This window comes from Euprymna scolopes, chromosome 6 (assembly GCF_053919585.1).
Source record: "Euprymna scolopes isolate OS-2025 chromosome 6, ASM5391958v1, whole genome shotgun sequence".
In the NCBI taxonomy this organism is placed as follows: domain Eukaryota; kingdom Metazoa; phylum Mollusca; class Cephalopoda; order Sepiida; family Sepiolidae; genus Euprymna; species Euprymna scolopes.
The window spans coordinates 175,158,373-175,180,686 of record NC_136487.1 but is presented as its reverse complement, the minus strand read 5'-3'; the positions used below and the strand labels follow the sequence as shown (position 1 = coordinate 175,180,686).

Below are 22,314 nucleotides of genomic sequence, written 5' to 3'. Positions count from 1 at the left end.
GTTACATTTCATATTTTTTATGTCCACAAATTTTATTTCACAAAATATATATCAATATCTTTAATGATGTTAAAATTGAATTTTAACTTTGTTCTTGAAAATAACTTAATCAGATTGAAAGCTAAAATCCAAGATTATAAGTTTCGAACTATTTATTTAGATTTTCTTCCATTTTTTTTTTAACTATTAAAATGATTTCACGGTTATAATAGAGATATAATCACTCTAAGACGAGCACATGCCAATCGTTAGTCTTGTGTAAATTAAAATATTATCCTTTACAATTTTATCATTGCTTTGCACAAGTCTATGGCTACTAACATGCATTTCATTCTGCCGGTAAACTTCTGGTGTAAGGGCGCACACGTATACAAAAAATATTTAGATTTTTTAATCATTTAATTATATATATGTATTGGTATTGGGACGATTAATCAGAATCGGGTATAGATCAATGTCACCCCACAAATGTATTTTTATATTTTTCAAAATATATGCATATATTATTTGGATTCTTATGGTAATCAAAAAAAATTCTATACGTAAATATTTAGAGATTTAAAAATAATTGGAATCAGTAATTCTACTAGAATTGGATATTTCAAACAGAATCGTAATCATATCGGAATTAAGAAAACTATTGGAATCGTTTAATCACTAATACAAACACACAAACGTATATATTCATTAGAATTAAGGAAGAATATTTGATTGAAAATACTAACCAGATGGTATTCGCCCGATGGTAGGGAAGGGAAAGTAAAGATACCATCTTCTTGTGACGATACATGACAGATTGACGCATCAACAGCTTTTAATCCGTTAACTGGTGAATTATCACATGAACTTATATCCTGTCAATATAGAAAACAAAAAGAATAGTTCATGAAAACAAATTTATTTTTTTAAAAAGTTCAAAGTTATTTTAAAGTTGTACAATGACTATACTAAATATTTTGCTGTATCGCAGTTGTTCAGTTTGGTTAGACATTACGTTTTCAAAATTTGACTACTTTATCAACAAACTGATCAGTAATCAAATAGCTTAAACTTATACTATTACGCTTGCTAAAAAAGTAAGGGAAATAATGTTTATATATTTTATCGTTTGCATTATCAAGTGTTGAGAGTGATTCTTTTATCAAGAATTATACGATCATTATATATATTCGTGCGGATTGCGAACCACGTGACTTATTTTTTGCCATTCCTTCCAATCCAGGGCAAGTTGATTGATGGACGCCCAACTGTTGAGAGATGTCCAATCAACAACATTTTCTCTCCATTTTCTCCTTGGCTTTCCTTTGCTTATTTTGCCTCCTAACATACCCTCAAAGCATAACTTTGACAGGCCAGGGGTTGATCGTTTGACATGGCCAAAAAGTTTAAAAGTTTTACTTTTGATTTAAAAAAATAGACGGGGTAAGGAAGGAGCTTGATGGAGGGTGAATATTTTGTAATTTTTTCGATCAGGTGATGTTCCGTAATGAAACGCATTATGTGATTTTGAAACACCGCAATCCGATTGGCTAGTTGTTTAATCCATGTGATACAATCAAGGCCATATAAAACTACTTGCTAAGGAATGCATACATAAATTTAAAGTTTTTGATAATGTATTAGCAAAGAATGCAAAGGAGGTCTCAGTGACCACCATACACACACATTAACCCTTATCCTCTAGTGGCTTTCGAGCCTTGATAAGTGGTGACTTCTATCTAAAAAAAAAAAAAATAAATAAATATTATAATTTATTGATGTCTACTTTCATCTCAATGGATCAGGGAAGTTACATGATTGAAGGGGGAAAGGGTCTGCACCTCTCCGTTGGGAAAAAAAAACATTGCTGATGCTCACATTCGGTAATGCCCATTGGGTAAAACAATCATAATACAAAGACAACAGTAAGCAACAGATAAAGATGCTAACGCATTGCGGATTTTTTTTATGGAAATCGCTCCAGACAAGGTATGAAGCCATTTGATGTAAGGAGCTAACAACAAGAACAAAAAATGATTATCGTAAAGACAGAAATTGTCTACTGACATTAGTCTTGAAAATGCCAAGGTTATAGGAGGGAAACAGTCAGCAGAAAGATTGTTCCATAAGCTTGCAATTATTGAAAAGAAGCTACTAGAATAAGAAGCTTTATTATAATAAAATATTAAAACAGCAAATTGATGGAGACCACTAGATCATTGTCAAACGAGCTGGACCAAAGGAAGCAGAGAAAAGATTAGTCGAATTGGGAATTGGAAGAAAGCATTAATTATTACATATAAAAAATTAATTTTGCATATATATTTATGTTATATAGCCCTTTGTGTAGGAAGCAATGAATATTGGTTGCTTAGCTCATCTTGTGTTTTTGGATTGATGACGTCATCTAGATACTTCTAAGACAGAAGCTGTAACTCTTCTGAAAGAAAAGATGTCACTTAAAAGTTATATCTTCTTATTTATCAGCTAAATTGAATCCACTTTCTGTAACGAGCACATAGTGCAATGGGGTGAAAGGTGGCTGGTTAATCTTAACGCATCAAAAACCAAGCTTCTCTCCTTTTAACATAACATAATCACTCTGATCGCCATTATGCTCCAATTGAAATGAATGGCTCTTGTCTTGGGAAAGCTCCATGTTTTGATAAGCTTCTTGCTGCTCAACTCCCTACATAGTATCCCTGTAACTTATGTCCTTGATATCACCGTACATCAAAGTAGCACAGTGCCTTGTTTGGGGTAAAAATGTAATAAAAAAGCTTCTGGGACTGACCTTCACTTCTGACCTGAAATAGAATACATAAATCAAATCTGTTGCCAAGATTGCTGGAAAAATGGTTGGATCACTCTACCACTCCAGTAGATATCTCACTGTCGATGCAATCTTCTATCAGTATAAAAGTCAGGTACGCCCTAAAATGGAATACTGTTACCATATCTGGGCAGGAGCTGCTCTTGGAGCCCTCTCCATCCTTGATAGAGTTCAAAACTAGTTTCGAAAATTCATAGGTGATGCCCTTTTCTCTTCCCTGCAACCTCTTTCTCACAGTAGAGATGTTGAATACAACATGGTAATCTTCAAGTCCAATGTAAACAAGTTTTTGTTAAGCCGTCGCATAAATAATCAAATTCTACACAATTTACACCATTAACGATTACTACACTTCCACCTTATATTCATTAACCCTTGTTCTTGAATAGGCTTCGGGCCTGGATAAATAGTGACTCCCAAGTAAAAAAAAACAAAAAAACTAAGAGTTGTTTCTGCTCATCTTCAGGAGAGACATGAAGGAGTTCAAAACATTATGTTACATGCCTTTTTTAATATTCAAACTGTAACTGACTATAGTTCACATTACGTCACATGACTAAATCAACCAATCAACTGTCTGCTCTCATATATGCTGTCACAGCTAATCACAGGAGCAATTGCTGTCAATCATAACCTTTTCAATTCGACATGAAAAAATATTTAAATATATTAAATATGTAAAAAATTATCTGGAGGCTATGACAATGCAGTTTAGTAGAAAAACAACATTGGACGTGAAACAAAGTAAGTTGAATAAATGACAACATTGAAAGATTTCAATAATTTATTATTATTTATTTATTTACCAACCTAATATGTAAAACTAGGATAATATCAGTGGTGTTATGTTCTTTGAATTTTCAGGGTAAATCTCATCTTAAAAGGAAAAAATGTACAGCCACTTGTTTTTTTGTCAAATGTGATGCTTTTGTATAATAAATTTGAAAGCAAATATTAAATTTGAAAAAATAATTTTTTTAAATGCCACCATGATATTATTTAACCATGAATTAATGAAAACTTTTTTAAAAAAATCTTACCTGAGGTTTAACAGTTTCTGAGTAAAGAAGGAAATTGACACCCTTGATTGGTTCACCTTCACTGAATACACGGCCCTGAAAAATGAAACAAACAAACGGGACAAAGAATTATCATTAAACCTACACGAATCAAAGCGTCATCACAAATTTATTTTTCAAATCACAGGTCAGAATTTACAAACAAAATCTTTGTGGTTAAATAACAGAATGTTAATTGTGTGCTTTTAACTAAATCTTTCTTTTATTTTTAACTAAAACCCTTTTTTCTATTTATTTATAAAGAAAAATACAACTATGGGTCGTGGAATTGCATTTATCTGCAAAAGATCTAGCTAATTTGCATATTCTTTTAAACATTTATTTTAATTCCCTATTAGTTTTTTGGGTTTTCTCATGGGATGATCTTTAGTTAACTATTGTAGGTATTGACCATTTCATACCCTCTAAAAAGTTTCAGCAAAAACCTAACAGCCAGCCATGGTTCTCTCCAGAATGTGCTGCTGCCATTGCGCACAGAAATCACTTTTTCCACTACTTCAAACGTAATAGATGTATGGAAACTAAAGCCGTTTTCAGGACTGCCAGCAACCATTGTAAGAAAGTAATAAGGAACGCAAGAGAGTTGTATGCTCAATCTGTTAAGTCCAAAGTAGCTGAGCAGCGGCTTGGTTCCCACCAGTTTTGGCAAATAGCAAACAGAATCCTGAACAGAAGCGTGTGCTCCATCCCAACTATTATCAATGGACCTGAGGTAATCTCGTCAGCATCAGACAAAGCCAAACTCTTTGTCAAGAACTTTGCAGCTAATTCTACCCTTTGCGACCAAGACCGCCAACCCCCAATATTTCCTCCTGTATCAGAAAACACGCTATGTGATATACGTATATCTGTACGTGATGTTGCCAAGCTAATCAAAAACCTTCATTCCAGTAAAGCAACTGGCCCTGATGGTATTCCAATTATAGTACTCAAAAAACTTCAACCTGAACTAGCGCCCATACTTACAAAACTGTTTAAACGTTGTCTTAAGGAGAATAGTTTCCCATCTCCCTGGAAAATCTCATCAGTATGCCCTGTATTTAAGAATTCAGGTGATCGCTCATCCCCCTCTCAGTACAGGCCAATAAGTCTCCTGTGCGTCATGAGTAAGTTGCTAGAATCTGTGTTAAATACAGAAGTAATCAAACATCTCAACAAAAATAACCTTCTTAGTGACACTCAATATGGTTTCCGTTCTGCTAGATCTACAGCAGATGTCCTTACAGTTATATCGCATAGGATTAGCAAATCTCTCGACGGTGGCAATCTTTCTAGGGCAATTGCTCTTGACATATCTAAAGCCTTTGATAGGGTATGGCATAAAGGTTTACTTCATAAGATCGCTAGCTATGGTATAGCTGGAAAAGTCTTCTCAATTATTAAATCATTTCTTTCTGATAGGTTCATAAGAGTAGTAGTTGAGGGGCAAAAATCAGAAGCTCACAGTATTAATGCCGGTGTCCCTCAGGGATCCATCCTGGGCCCAACTCTTTTCCTGATCTACATTAATGATCTTCCAAATCATATCCTTACATCATTTGTAGACATTTATGCTGACGACACTACCATTTATGGTACCACATCTAAGACAGTAAACGAGCAAGTACTCTCCAATTCTCTCTCCTCTGATCTTGAGCATGTAGTACAATGGGGAAAGGAGTGGCTGGTTACTTTTAATGCATCTAAAACCAAGCTTCTCTCTTTACATCATCAACATTCTGATCCACATTTGTCATCAATTGAAATGAATGGCTCTCGTCTTCAGGAGGCCTCAAGTTTTGACAAGCTTCTGGGCTTGACCATTACTCCTGATCTTAAATGGAACACGTATATCAAATCTGTTGCCAAGGCCGCTGGAAAAATGGTGGGATCTTTCTATCGATCCGGTAGATATCTCACTGCTGATGCTATTCTCTATCTATATAAGAGCCAGGTACGTCCAAGGATGGAATACTGTTGCCACATCTGGGCAGGAGCTGCTATAAAGGACTTGTCCTGCCTTGATAGAGTTCAAAATAGACTTCGTAGCCTCGTAGGAGATGTCCTTTTATCCTCCTTACAACCTCTATCTCACAGAAGAGATGTTGCGAGTTTGTCTCTGATGTATCGTTATTTTCATGGAAAGTGTTCAACTGAGCTTCAATCTATGGTCCCCCCTCGCCAAACTTTCACAAGAAACACTCGTCTAGCTGTAAACACTATCAATAATTTCCCCCACTCTTTATCTGTGCCTAAACCTAAACATAGATTCCATGAACAAAGCTTCTTTCTTAGAACTGCACGCCTGTGGAATTGTCTTCCGTTTTCCTGCTTTCCGGCTGACTACAATATGGTTGTGTTCAAGTCTAAGGTAAATAAGTTCTTGATGAGCCGTTCCATATAAGTTATTAAATTTACCAAATTTTCATTACTAATGATTACTATATTGACCAACTTCTATTGTACACTCTTTAACCCTTATCCTTGAGTGGCCTCTGGGCCTTGATAATGTGGTGATGCCTTTGTAAAAAAAAAAAAAAAAAAAAAAAAATTATATTCATGCAGATATTCTACATGATTTATACTTGCGTAATATTTACGTAAAAAGGTTATAGTAAATACAAATCTCTTTCTATATATATTTATGTATGCATATATATATATATTTGTTTAAAAAATTTTGTCTACCAAATTCCTGTCAGTTTTTGGTCTACATACATGAAACTTAATATGTAGAGTATTCGAACCCATGTAAAACTTTCTATTTGGGTTTTAGCCAGGGAAAATTGGTGCAAGAGTGTGAAAATTACAAAAATGGAATTTGCCAGGTGAAGGTCGAACACCGACATTACAAATATGCATGCATAACGTAATAGCTATTGGTTCAGGTTTTAGTTTTTAGCTTTGCAGTAAACATATCATAATACAGTCATTAACCTCAAAGGAAAAAGTCAACCGTAAGTTAAATGTTTTCGTTTTGATTCTCGGTGGTGGCGCACGAGTCAATTTTGTTTTTGTTTTTTTTTAACTTTTTAAATTATTACTACATATTGCTCCAATATAATAAATACGAAATCTGCATATCCGAATATCATATTTAAGCGTATTTTATGACTGGATAATGCCGGGCAGCCCGCTAGTTAGTTAAGCAATGTTGAGCCTGGTTGGTGCCAGATGGGCGACCAACTTGGGAATTCCAGGCGCTGTATGTAGTATGTAGGAGGAGTCAACACCTCCCTGCAGGAGTTGTAAAAACCTAACGTCGTCATCTTCCCTAACAGGGATATACATGCGACTGGGGATCGTTTGTGAATTTCATACTCCAATGGAACTTTCTACTTTGGAAGAAGCCATTTTTTTTTTTTTTTTTTTTATGATAGACACCACATATCAAGGCCCGGGAGGCACTCGAGGATAAGGGTTATTTCATGTTCAGTAATCAATGGGATAATATCGTGGTAATCGTTAGTAATGGAGATTTGATAAAGTGTCTCACTTAAGGGGGTGGTTCATCAGGTTAAACCCGTATATGGTTAGTGCCATTTCCATTTTTATTTTTTTTTTTACCCATCCAAGGACAGTTATTTTTCTAAGTATATTACTAAATAATGGGTTGTAATTATTTTTGTTTAAATAAAAAATAGTTTGATATTTTTAATAACATTTGCATATTATATTCTTGCAAATCATTTCTATGACAGTTTTTCATTTCTTCAAATGAACAAAACTTGAAATTTTATCAAAAAAAAAAAAAAAAAATCTTATGTACCATTTTGTTGCTGTTTAAACAATTTTTAAAACTTCATTCTTAATGGTTAGCAAGTTTAAATATGGCATCATTAAATGCATTTTTGAAAATTGATTTCATTACTTACACTGACGTCATATCCATCAACAACAATGTCATTAGTCACAACTGCATTGTCCAGTGCAACAGTTATGCTGGCCGTAGACTGAAAGGAAAATAAATAGGTAAAAGATAGAACTTAGTTAACTTTATATAACGTATCAAAATTTACACCTAAATATTGCATTTATTAATTAGATTTATCGAGATAAGTCTAATTCATAATAAAATTTGTAATAAATTTTTATCTAAAAATATTTTTTTCAATTTAATCTCATAGAATGTTGTTTGAAATCTTGTCACTACAAGCCTTTTTCTCCTGTACAGTGTGAAAGAAAGAATTTCTAACCTCATAATAGATATGCTAAACTGGCTTGTTTATGCTACAACAATGAGTAAAAACAGTGAAATTATTCATAAAATTTAACCTGTGACTATAAAATTAGAATGTAAATAAAATCCAATCTTTCCTCTTTCTAATGATATAGATTTTTTGTACGCTGATTAGTTTGTTTTTTACATTTTTTTTTGTCGATTGATTTGAATTATGTATTTTAATGGCAAAGTGTGCAAGTAAACGGGATTAATCGTAACAAACTCTTTTTTTTGTCGTTTAAGGAAAGTACAAAGTAGATCTTGGTTTACTTTTGGCATCTGCGTAACTATCGCTTCCCTGATTTTGTCCTTTACTCCTCACATTCCAGGAGTGATGTTTCTGATAAAGAGAAGAATTGCTGTTTTCTAGGTCAGAATCTATTCCATCTAACATTTATTGTTGACAAGTTTTTTAACTTGAAGTAATATATTTTTAACCTCTTTATATCAAGTGGCTTCAGGTCTTGTCTGATTGTTTCATTAAAAAAAAAAAAAAAAAAAAAAAAATGGCTCAGAAAGAAAAAAATAATGACAAAATAGAAGGGGAAAAATACTTACTCGTTCAAACTTCCATGTGTCATGATGAGCTTGAATGATATAATCTCCAGGCATAACTTTCTTGAAATGATAACTGCAAAATAAAAAAAAAATTTATTAAAATTAAAAAAATGACAAAAACACAAAGAAATGAGTAAATATTTTGTTATAAAAAAACAAATTCACTTTCGAATATTCATCTATAAAATTGGACAAGATATCATCCATCTTTTGTAATTCACAATAAAATATAACATTAGATTAACGTTTGTACAACCATCATTTCTTTGTGTGTCCTTTTTACAGAAAATCATGTGTGCAGGTTAAGGTAAACTGGTGTTGACCAAAATGTTCCTCTTGTTCCCTCCATCTGCTGGGGTCTTTAAACCCTTATTAATTCTATGCAACTACTGGGTCTTGCTGCAAGCCTGATTCGTTTAACAACAACAACAGCGGAACCTCAAGAGGACACCATCTTTCAATAGACAAACATTGATGAATAGACTAAAACTGATGCCAAAAATCAGTGACAATGTTGATTCATAATGGGATGAGCCCCCAAAAATGCAAATGCCATCAAAAGTAAAGACCCTTCAATACACAACAATGAAATACAGTAACCCCCTCGCTACTTCACAGTTCAATTATCACGGATTCGCTACTTCACGGGTTTTTCAATATATTAATATCGCAGATTTCCGCCATGGATTTCCACCATAAATCCATAAAAACCATGATGATCGAATATTTATTTACGTACAGTACTGAACTGTAATAGTGTACTGTACAACCTAACAATAATATAGTAAAGGGTGGTTTTAAACAGCCTATAAACAATTAAATAAGGTAAAAATAATGTTTTTTTGTCCTACTTTGTGGATTTTTGAATATCTACCGTGATATCCGAGGGAATACTGTACATCAGACACAGCTGAACCAAAATGCCAAAGTGACCACAAAATAAACATCTTTTTTGACATCTCCATCAGAGAAACTGTTCATTTATCACGTGATTTTTTTGTGGATCATTTTGATATGGAGATGAAATCCAGGTAAATTGGGATTTTCCAATCATGTTGTGGATTTGCAAACATTTTCCTTCATGTTTGGTTTCAATCGCTGGTGTAGGAAGTTACGTAATATTAACGGATATATGAGATATCAAGAAAAAAAGAAAGAAAAAAAAACGTTAATTCTGAAATGAGAGCAATCCACTCAAGTTGATTGAATAACGAGATCTCGGTCTAAAATGTCTAGGTCACAGATTATAATAAAATGCCCCTGAGGCTCCAATTTTTGGTTACTTCTAATAAAACATGCACAGCAAGAACTTGTCTTACTACAACAGCAACTTTCTATTCTTCCTCTATGTGCCTAGCATCAAATAGGATTTCCATGAACGGTTTCTTTCAAAAAACTCATTTGCAGAACACATTGTCACAAGACTGCTTCTATAAGAGTTACAACATAATCATCTTCAGATTTAAATGTCAATAAATACTATCCTTACAAACCATGAAATGTTATTCTGTTCATTATATTCAATCCTCTCTTAATATTCATCATTCAACTAACAATTCATCTCATTAATCCTTATTCTTGAGTGGTTTTTAGCCTTAATAAGTGTTGACTTCATTTTTAAAAAAAAAATCTCAGAAATATTGTGAAATTCTACTCACTTTTCATTTTCTACGGACACTGTTGTCTGGAGGACTTTGTTGGTACCTGCAGCCAACAGAGAGAGCTGCACGCCGCTTGGTCCAACCTTTTGGCCTTTACTAGTAACCTGTATGAAAATAATGATTACAAATGCATTCAAATCTGTCAAAACAAATTCCATGGCAATCAGAAAGAAATTGCAGATTCACAAATTGTGGCACCTAGACACACAAGTGCTGGACTTACTAAGAGACTAAATGAGCTATAGCCTAAAGAACACACCCTCATTTAAAAAAAGACATTTTTTATGTTATTATTTCTTATTCTTTCACACTAATTCATTAAAAAATTATGAAAATGTTTATAATTTCATTCTCTAAAAAATAAAGTCGAATTCAAAGACAGTATAAAACCGGTTTTAAAAACGTATGGAGTTATTTAAACAATTCTGTGATATATATACGGCATAATCACGTTGACCCACCGGTTCCCGCTGGATCACAAAAGTTAAGCAACGTTGCGCCTGGTCAGTACTAAAGTGGGTGACCATTTGGGAATTCAATATGCTATATGTGCTCTCCCATTATCTCTGCATCGTTTCCAGTCGTCCTGGACTTCTTGCCACTGGACTCAAGTAGTGCCGATTCAGGAGAGGTGTGGTTGGTGATTGCCCAACCCTTGCCTCATAATTACACGCGCAACTACCCTTACAAGGGGTATTCATTATCTTTCAAGACTGAACAGAGGTTTCTGTGATAAATGGAGTTTCTCACTGCAATGCCAGCAATTAAGTTGCAGAAGAAAGATACTTCTTGGCTTTTCTCTCTTCAACTACTTCCCACAATGCATTGCACTTCCTTCACCAAATAAATTTCTCCTTCTTCCCAATCTTATTTCTTCCATTTCAACATGGACCATGGTAAGAACATTTTTCCTTTTTCATAAAAATATGAAAAAACAACTTTAGGCAACAAAAATCTAAATATTTCTTTAATAAGATATCATCTACATGATTCAAAGAGTATAATAAGGAAAAAAAATATAATGACCAACATGAAGGAAAAAGTTATAATTCGGTTTAAAAAAAAAAAAAAATTCTGCAGCAGCAAATGTTCTTACCATTCCTTGAATCGAGAATCCTTTGAATTGAAAGTTAATATCTTCTCCTAAGCTGCATTTGTCTGTGGTGCCATCGATGTGCAAACGAACTAATTCTGGTTCTGGAAAAAAAAAAAAAAAAAAAAAAAAATCAATTTTACAGATTAAACATGCATTGCATTGTGAAGATGGATGATTTTAGTATAATGTAATGCTTGTTTTCAGAGTCAGAGTTTATTTAGAATGATTCCTGTGGAAGGGGATTGTCTAGCGAGGTGAGAGGGTCTGATATATGTCAAACAGAAATATATGAACAGAAGAAAAATGTGAATCAGATAGGAAATGATGTTTGTTTTTTTGTTTTTTTTTATTACATTTTCACCCCAAACAAGGCAAATTGCCACTTTGGTGTAGGGGGCTACTATCAGGGGCAACAACTACTGGGGTACTATGTAGGGATTTGGGCAGCAAGGTGTCGGTTCACGTTACACTTGAACTTCTGCACGTCAGTACTGTTGGGGAAGCAGGGACCTGGAATGGAATTCCAGAGTCTTGCGGTTCTGGGGAAGAAACTATTGGAGTAAAAAGATCTTTTACATCTAGGGACCTCTACAGTGTGGGGGTGGGATCTAGTAGCCTGTCGGGTTTGTCGAGGGTGCTCGCGTCGTGGGGGCACAAGTGATTGCAGTTCATCAGAGCATTCACCACTAAAATACTTGTAGAACAGGCAGAGGGATGCAACATTTCGTCGATGGGACAGAGGCTGAAGCTTAGATGCCAGTTCAGGGCCTATCAGATTTGCGACTCTTTTGAACCTTGTCAAGGAGCGAGAGACTAGTAGCAGATGCACCAGCCCAGATGTGGCAGCAATACTCCATACATGGGCGAATGGTGGCCTTATAGAGGTACAGGATACTTTCGGGTGTTAGTAGTTTTCTAGCACGGTAGAGAGAGCCTACCTTTCTTGCAGCGGCCCTGGCAATGCCTTCAATGTAATTGTTCCAACTCATGTTTCCTGTGAACGTTAGGCCAAGGACTTTGAAAGATGGACTCTCAGATAAAGGGTCGTTGGCCATTGCTATTGGTGGTAGAGAGGGTTTCTTGTAATTATTGAATGAAACTAGTTTAGTCTTGGCAGCATTGAACGCGACCAACCACTTTTGTCCCCATTCCACTACAGATTGGAGGTCTTCCTCTAGTGTTTCTGCCATTTCTTTAGAAATGTGTTCATTCGTCTTCCTGTCGTGTCTGTCATCAAAAAAGTAAGAATGGATTTGAGAAACACAGAAATGTGATGAAAAATTTTTTTTTTTTTACACGGTGGTAACCACTTATCAAGGCCCGGAAGCCACTCAGGGATAAGGGCTATCTTAAAAAAAATTTAAAAAAAGGAATAATTAAAGCTGTGGTGACCTTATAAGAGATCAACTAAATAATCAAACTATTCAATTGACAATTTTTTTTTCACTTGGGAATCATCACTTATCAAAGCCCAAAGGCCACTCAAGGATAAGAGTTATTGAATGTAGGGTGGTAGTGTAGTAATCATTAATGGTGTAAATTGGGTAGAATTTGATTATTTCTGGGGACAGCTCAACAAGAACTTGTTTACATTGGATTTGAAGTTTACCATGTTGTATTCAACTGGGAAGCAGACCAGCAGAGCAGTGTTCCACAAGTGGGCAGTTCTGGGAAAGAAGCTTTGTTCATGGAATCTGCATTTAGATTAAGGCATAGATAGAGAGTGGAGGAAATCGTATATAGTGGTTGTAGCTAGTCAAGAGTTTTTTTTTTGGAATTGATGATGAAAACTTGTTAAGTACCAATGAGGTTTTCATGTTATGGTTTCAGTATAACAAGTTCTATTTTGCATATAGAATGTTCTTACTTGCATCAGGCAGTCAGGTGGCATGTCCGTGATGCTATATTTCAGAATGTCTTCCCTTTGTCAGGCGTGTGTTCAACTTTCAAACACATATGTAAGTTTTATATCATATTGTTTCTCATCTTGACACTGACAATCATTCGATTTCATAAACCCTTATCTTGAGTAACTCTTTCCCTTGATAAATGATGATCCAATAGTATTAAAAACAAAAAAAATGACATGTCTCAGCCTCCTTTCTCCTCCACTACATCAGTACATTTTCACACATCTACCCCTCCCATTATTTCAACTCCAAACTTGTACCTCATTATCTTCACTGTTAGTCAGAAAATCTGCACTTTTCTTAAATTCTTACTTTACCACCTTTTCTTACATGGACCACCCCCACATACCCTCCCTATTCCCCACAGTCAACACAATTTACCTTAGTTTTCATCTTTGACTAATATTTCAATCTTTAATAATGAGAGAAAAGTTTGTTTTATTTTAAATCATATGTTCGGTTCCGTTAAATCTTTTCGGAAGATCAGAATGCTAACAGCAAAATATAATTTTTTAATATGTGAAAATTTTTCTGCGTTTTGAAAATAGTTACATGGTGGATAGCAGGGTGTATAATTACCGACAGACAGGGTGTATATAACTTTTCTGATGAATAAGTCAAGCATGTGGGATCCCCCTCCAAAAGTGAAAAATTTATTTTCACCATGACTAATGTCTGTGCAAAATTTCAAAAAAATCCAAGGTGTGATTGAGAAAAGTGTGAACAAATTAATGGAGGAAAGATTTGGGGGCAATTTTACCCCTATAATACTATAATAAAAAGGTGAGGGGGGGCAACCAGAGTAATCCCAGAAAATCCATTTGGGGAAAAATTTATTTTCACCATGACTAATGTTTGTGCAAAATTTCAAAAATATCCAAGGTGTGGTTATTGAGAAAAATGCGAATGGACGAACGGAAGTGAATTACTATGTCCAACCTCTCCTTTGTCAGGGGACCAACAATGTTTTACTTGAGCTGGACTGAAACAATGACGTTTCGACATGTTATTTTGAGAGGATGACAAATACTTCAAACAATGAGAAGAAACCATGTTCCATTAATGGAGAGTTAAACAAATGTTCTTAGGTAAAGAAGAGGAGCGTATATAATAGCAACAGTCTCTATAATAGAAAGAGTTTGTAAACATTTGACATGACAGTAACAATCGGAACGAATTCACATGTGTTTCTTCAAAAGATGACACCACACAAATTTATATTTCATATAGCATTTATGCATGGCTACCGTGCTAGAAAACTACTCACTCCTGGGAGTATCTTATATCTCTACAAAGCTACCATTCGCCTATGCATGGAGTATTGTTGTCACATCTGGACTCGTTTCTTGCTGTTAGACAGGGTCTGGAAAAGAGTCCCGCACTGTCAACCAACCCTGTCTCATCACCACAATAATTCATCCCTGTATCTAGTTTATAAGAACTTTAATGGGATGTGCTCTGATGAACTCCTACCACTTGTGTCTCCTCGACATAAATACACAAAATTAACCCTACAAGCAGAAAAATTCCACCCCTTCACTGTAGAGATCCCTAGATGCGGGAAAGCCTTCTACTCTAATAACTTCTTTCCTCAAACTGCAACAATTCTCTCCCTGTTTCCTGCTTTTTTGATTGTACTAACCTGCAGAAGTTTAAATGTAATGTGAACAGACATCTTGCTGCTCAACTCCCTACATAGTGTCCATGTAGATATGGTCTAAAATAGTAGCCCCTTTGTCCAAATGGCACAATGCTTGTTTGGGGTGAAATAACAGTAAAAAAAAAAGGAAAAAAAGTGGGGTGTAATGTTAAGAATCAGTTGTGAGCATGTCTGTTTCATCGTTATTTTCATGGCAAGTGCTCGTCTGAGCTCCAATTTATGGTTCCCCTATCCTGACTTTTATGAAAAACACTTGTCTAGCTGAAACCACTATCAATAATTTCCCCCACTCTTTATCTGTGCCTAAATTTCAAACATAGATTCCATGAACAAAGCTTCTTTCTTAGAACTGCACACCTGTGGAACTGTCTTCCGTTTGCCTGCTTTCCAGCTGATTACAATATGGTCGTCTTCAAGTCCAACGTAAACAAATTCTTGATGAACCGTCCCCTTAAATAATCCAATTTACCAAATTTCCACTACTAACAATTACTATATTATCCCATTGACTACTGTACACTCATTAACCCTTATCCTTGAGTAGCCTCCGGGCCTTGATAAGTGGTAACTCCTAAGTAACCAACAATAGGGTGAGGGGAGCGTTTAGATTAAGAGAAGTATTTGTTAAGTGTTACATACCAAAACTCCAACCAGGTGGAGGTTCGACTTGCAAGATGAAATCGCCTTTGTCATAAAGAGGAATCAGATAATAACCATTGTTTGGTGCACAATCCGTCTGATATTTTATGCTGCCTTGGACCGTATACAACTTCATCTGAAACACAGAATTGTATAACATAAACAAAAAAACTAAGAGAGGAGTAAGCAGCTAAAGAAAAAAAAAAAAAAAGGGAACTTGAAGAAAACGGAATAAAAAATTACTGTGACCTACCATTGATTTAACGAGGTACATTTTACAATTCCAAATGTTAAACATTCAGATGATATGAGAAAGTAAAGGGGTCAAAAAAGGTCAACAATGATGAAGAATCTAAAATCGTTAGAACAGAAGTAAGGATACAAGAAAGAGGAAGTGACGTCATATTAAGTGATTTTATGAAAAGATTCAGTCATTTCTATCACCAAATACATTAAGTATCTTCTGGTAGCATTTATACTCACCTCTAAACTTTTGCGTCAAGAAATTTTTAGTTGATCTTGACTTTTATTGTTTTAGAACTTATTTACTTGCCTCCTCATGGGGGCAGAGTGGAGACACTAGGTCAGTTTTTATTGCGAGGAAATTTCTTTTCCCAACAAGTCGCACGTGCATGGTCCCCCTCTTGTGCTGCATGTGAGATGACGCCACAAAAAATAAAGAAATGATGAATGTGAGAAGTGTGAAGGGCCAACATTGCCTTCACATTTTCACCAAGTTTCAGAAAAATCTAATTATAGGGTAAAAAGTGTCATTTTTTGTAATTTGGGGCATTTCTAACCCCTTTTGAGCTCCTGGGAATGCCAAATCCCAGTGAAAATGGACAAACGGTGCAGTTTCACACCTTAAGACATGTATATTTGAATTCAGCACCATGGAAAACTACTATATAGACATACATATCAAGTTCTTGAGTAATACGAAAAAAAAACTCCAAAAAGGCATTTTTTTTTTTTAGCCCTAAAAGTCCCAGAGGAATGCAAACCAGAATTTTGCCAGGGTCACCCATACTGAATTTATATTAAGAACAATGGCCTCCACATTTTAGCCAAGTTTCAGGAAAATCTAATGGATGGATCAAACATTATGGGGCAAAAAGTGTAAATTTTGGCCATTTTGGGGCATTTTTTACCTCTTTTGAGCCCCTGGGGATGCCGAATCCCAGTGTAAATGGATAACAGTGCAGTTTCAGACCTTAACACATGTATATTTGAGTTGACCACCGTGAAAAAACACTATATAGTCAGACAAAGTTTTTGTTTAGAAATATGAAAAAAGAGCTACAAAAAAAAAAAAAAAAAAAAGAAAAAAAAAGGCATTTTTAGCACTAAAAGTCCCCAGGGTTGCAAACCAGAATTTTGCCAGGGTCACCCATACTGGATTTATATTAAGAACAATGGGCTTAACATTTTGGCCAAGTTAAAAAAAAAAAATCTAATGGATGGATCAAAAGTTATGGGGCAAAATGTGTCATTTTGGACCATTTGGGGGCATTTTTTTTTTTACTTCTTTTGAGCCCCTGTGGCCGCAACAGGAATTTTTGTAAAAAAAATTTTTTTACTGTGCACATCTATTTAATGAAATACAATTTGTGGCAAAATTTCAGGAAAAACTAATGGACGGTTATCTGGCAATCGTCCGGACTAACGGACGCACAGAAGCCACTGAAAACATAGGTTCCTCTCCGAAATCGGGGAACCAAAAAAGAAGCATTCCAGGTCAAGAGAAAAAATAATTGCCTCAGTCTAGAAAGACTTCTTTTCATCACCCAAGGACAACTGATACTACACTGTCATACCAGCCTGAAATTGAACATATTGCCATCTTTTATCCTATATAAATTTATCAATCAATAAATCTATATTTTTAATGCAATGTTCTGAAAGTATCAGATTTTAGGGTAATTTCCACACTAGATGCAGGTTCAAATCCTATCAAAGTTCAAAATTTTCTTTGATGCTTATTTTTCAATTCAATTTTTAAGCTGTGCGTTATAAACATGAGTAACCATAGAAATGTGTAAAACTCTTCCCCGTAAATACATTTATTTTCAGAACATTTCATTAGTGTTAAAAAATGAATAATATTTTTTAGATATTATTCTTTGTATCCCTTCTGCTAAAGAATCTGGTAGGGAGATGGTCAGGTACTTCTTTTTGGGCAATTACATTTTCGTGTTTTTATCAGTTTTTTTTTTTTTTAAGTAAGATTACCGTATCTTTTGTTTTTGAAATTGTTACATTTAAGTACAGTTACCAAATCTCCCCCTCCATATACTCGGATAGGGGAACATCGATGTTGCCCATGATGGAATTGACATATAGTAATGAAAAAGTGCTCAATATCCCTAGTATAGCAGGTGCGGCAAAAAGAACTTAAGATATAATATTGTTATCCACAAATGACCGTTCCATAATCTATGACTCATCAGTGTTAGATAGCTATTAGATAGAGCCAGATTCGAACTGGATATCAGTCACTGGTCTTCAGTGGCTTACCAACTGAGGAATCAAATTTGCTACTGAAAGTGGGAGAATTTAAATGAAACTAGCAGGGCTACCCAGCGTTGTCCAGAGCAAAAATGTAACATCTTTCTATTAAAAATTCTGTCTCTCTACATCTTTCTCTCCTTCCCCAATTTACATTTTTCTTTCTGCCCAGCCTAATCCTCTCTAGCTGGACATACATGCACACACAGAAAAATCCTTTATACAACAGATTCCTCAACTAATGAGCTGGCATTTTATTTCTAACTTACATAACAATGAAACACTGACCCCAATGTGGCCCAGTTTACCTCCATAGAATGTATATTTTTGTCTAAATTTTAAATATTATCCATCCAGGGCAACACTGTTCAAGAATATACCAACTTTATAGATGTTTGTTTTGTAGATTTTAACTTTTAGCTAGATATAAACACAGATAACCGTCCTCTATATAAAAGATTGATTTGCTTACATTTTTTCACACACACACAGAAACTTATGCCATGTAATCGTGCAGCCATTTTCATCCCATCCACTGATCCAACCTTTATGACACAACCTCTGTTTTAATCTTTAATCTGATTTTTTTAATCAGTCTTTGGTATAATGATGATGATGATGATTATCATCAGTTTTAAATACTGACATCAAATGTGAGAAAATGCAGTTTTGTATGATGCAGGAGAAAACTTGCAACGTTTAAAGAAGATGATTCCAAGAGAACAGTTAAAAGTTTTAACTCATCATCATTCAGGTTTTAATCGGTAGTAGTACTGCTACTATGAATATATGAATACTCTATCAAAAATGGAATAAATAATTATTCTTCTCCAGTGCTCACACTAATACTCATAATTATATGAAAAAAAAAAAAAAAAAACACAATCACTTTACCACACTGATTCTTGTTAGATCACCAAAGTTAAGCAACATTGAGTCTGACTAGTATCAGATAGGTGACCATTTCAAAATACCAGGCGCTGTATATAGGAGGACATTGACACCTCCAGCAGCTCCTGTATCCAACTGTCTCGACCCTATTCTGCCGCTGGATCAGGCTGGTTGGGATGAGAGATGGAGGCTGATTCTGCGCAAACCAGCTTCATTTAAAAAAAAAAAAACTCCCAGCGGACATAATCTGATCAACCTAAGATTCATAGATAATCTTCACCATTTTGACAAGCATTATTTTTTATTTTTTTTTTACTCATAATTATATGAAATAATGTCACAATCGGTGAAGTTAATAAAAGAAAACATCTTAAATTAGAAAGTTTAAAGATGAAGAAAATGAAACATATCAATTGATATCGAAAGAACAAAGGAAAAAAAAAAGTCTCACTATGGAAACAGAGTGAAGGATTTCTTTCCAAATTTACTTCAAACGGTGGGAGGAGAGGGTCTTACTTGCTATTTGCTTTCTCCTGAATACTCGAAATGGTTTTGTCCAACAGATTTTTTTTTTTTTTTTTTTTTTAAACTTTTGTATAACAGGATGGATTTTCACTTAAATTATTGCTTACTAGCATGGGAGTCCGGCGTTGCCCGGTTGTTTGGATGTGTATGTTGAGAAAAAAAAAAAAGTGGTAGTAGAAAGGCAGGCTCGAACCCATACCGCAAAGGAGGAAAAGAACGGGAAAAAACCTGCCGTCTTTGCTGTTACGACCACTGCCAAACCGGAAGTTTAAATTAAGGCTAGACAATCAAAAGGAGAGGATGACTTTCGAAAATATCAGCGGAAAAAGCGACCCCCCCCTGTAGAAAAGTGCCCAGTTGAAGGTGAAGATGTTAATGTTTTTAGCCAATTTTTCGATATTTATCGTCTGAAAGGTCAAACTTCAAAACAATACTGATCTTGTAAAAATCCGTCACCTCTGTCGAAAGTTTTAGGCAGACATGCAAACATACATTTATATATTGGTAACTAAAAAATTTCGACCCAAATCGATTAAAAAGCTTGCTCTATCTCTGAATACCCTTTATATCAAATTTCAAATGTTTAGACCATAAACTGTCTGAGTAATTTCGTAGAGACCGAAGCAGTCATTTTTTTTTTTTTACCTTTGACCCCTCTTATGACCCCTTAACATTTATTGTTTTGAAGTCGAATCAAGTTATTAAGTTAGATCCATGTCCAAGGAACCTATATCTAAAATTTCAAGTGTTTAGACCCAAAATTGGTGGAGGAGTTTGGTAGAGTTCTCAAAGGTCAAATCGTTGAACTTTGACCCTTTAACAGCCAGATTTCTGGCCGAAAACTGATTACAAAGATTTTCCCAAATCTCAATACCCTGTATATCAAATTTCGAGTCTGTAGACTGAAAATTGACAGAGTCATTGTGTAGGGAAATGTACACAGACAGACACACACAGACATTTTCACTTTTATAACTTTTTGCATCATATCCAACCACACCTTCACCTACCCTTTGCAAAAATAATAAATAAAAGACAAGAATATTCTTATGAGGAAAATGTCATTTTAAAGGCCAAGTTCGCTGGAAAGATGGTGAGATCCTTCTACCGCTCCAGAAGATATCTCACTACTGATGCAATTCTCTATCTATATAAAAGCCAAGTACGTCCAAGGATGGAATACTGCTGCCATATGTGGGCAGGAGCTGCTAAAAACAGCCTATCCTGCCTTGAAAGAGTACAAAATAGACTTTGTGGCTTAGTGGGGGATGCCCTTTTCTCTAACCTGCAACCTCTCTCCCACAGAAGAGACGTTGCGAGCCTATCCTTGTTTTATCGTTATTTTCATGGCAGGTGCTCGTCTGAACTCCAATCTCTGGTCACCCTTGCCAATCTTTCACAAAAAACACCCGTCTAGCTGAATCCACTGTGAAAAATTTCCCCCACTCTATATCTGTGCCTAAATCAAAACGCAGATTCCATGAACAAAGCTTCTTTCTTAGAACTGCACGCCTGTGGAACTCTGTTCCGTCTGCCTGCTTCCCACCGGACTACAACTCGGATGTCTTCAAGTCTAATGTTAACAAATTCCTAATGAACCGCCCCCTTAAGTAAACACTTCAACAAATCTCCACACTAATGTAATGTACTTGCAATAACCCTTATCCCTGAGTGGCTTCCGGGCCTTGATAAGTGGTGATCACTGTGTAAAAAAAAAAAAAAAAAAAAGTGTGAAAGCCCAGTTGATGGATAGATTCTTTTTTATAGAGATGTTTCGAATCACCTAAAAAGCATCAATTTTGACACCAATGTAAATCAATTTAAAATGAAAAAAAAGAAAAATAAAGGGAAATGATATAGAAATTATTATGACTACAAAAAAAAAAAAAAAAAAATTGTATTATTTGAGTTGTTTGGACTACAATGACTTATCGGTGAATGGTGGAAAGAATGTTTTTCTTTTTTCCAACAAACGATAGGATAGTCGTTAGAATACAAAATGTGCGAGGTGTTCCGGAAAGGGACAGAGCGTGAGGTTGCTTCCATTTTTATATTAATTCATTAAAAAACAAAACAAACATTCTTTTCGCCATTCACGAATAAGGATCATTATTAAGATCCATCTGAAGAAGCTCAGTTATTCTTACATTGGCCAAACATTGTAAGAATAACAACCCAAGATGAGAACATTAGTTCAAATGATCTAAATAACACATAATATTAATTCACATCTAAAAAATATTGAGAAACATTTTTTTAAAAAAATGTTCGATCATCAATTGCTATAGATGTGTGTAGATTGTGAAACTAATATATATATATATTTTTTTTTTATTATTGAATTTTCACCCAAAACAAGGCAGTGCCACTTTGATGTAGGGGTTACTATCTGGGATATGATTTGCAGAGATACTATGTAGGGAGTTGAGCAGCAAGATGTCTATTTACATAACACTTGACCTTCTGCATGTCTTTATAGTCAAGAAAGCAGGAACCAGGGAGAGAATTCCAAAGTCTAGCAGTTCTAGGGATGTAACTGTTAGAATAGAAGGCTGTTTTACATCTGGAGATTTCTACTGTGTAGGGGTGGGATTTTATTGAAACGAGACCTCCAAAGACTAAAGTGGAGAAGGGTTCTGTGCCAACAGCGGTTGGTCACGGGTCAGTCAATCCTAAGACGTGGGCGAAAGTCTTCCCAAAAGACACCAGATCTGTTACAGAAAACAAAAAACTAGTATGAAAAGCAAAAAAGTTTGTGTTAACCCATGTGAAAA

The 22,314-nt window shown here is 35.1% G+C and overlaps 1 protein-coding gene across 2 annotated transcripts in view; it reads right to left on the bottom strand.

Annotated features, from left to right (window-relative positions):
- LOC145278108 (BOS complex subunit NOMO1-like) overlaps positions 1 to 22,314 on the bottom strand; it is a 167,854-nt gene that overhangs the window by 126,131 nt on the left and 19,409 nt on the right. For both annotated transcript variants that reach the window (XM_080130382.1, XM_080130383.1), the window contains exons 2-8: positions 15,617 to 15,752; positions 11,408 to 11,508; positions 10,309 to 10,415; positions 8,651 to 8,723; positions 7,746 to 7,823; positions 3,853 to 3,927; positions 726 to 854 (exon numbers count right to left, since the gene is read on the bottom strand). In XM_080130382.1, coding sequence (XP_079986508.1) covers positions 726 to 854; positions 3,853 to 3,927; positions 7,746 to 7,823; positions 8,651 to 8,723; positions 10,309 to 10,415; positions 11,408 to 11,508; positions 15,617 to 15,752 — 699 coding nt within the window. The remainder of the gene's footprint in view (positions 1 to 725; positions 855 to 3,852; positions 3,928 to 7,745; positions 7,824 to 8,650; positions 8,724 to 10,308; positions 10,416 to 11,407; positions 11,509 to 15,616; positions 15,753 to 22,314) is intronic.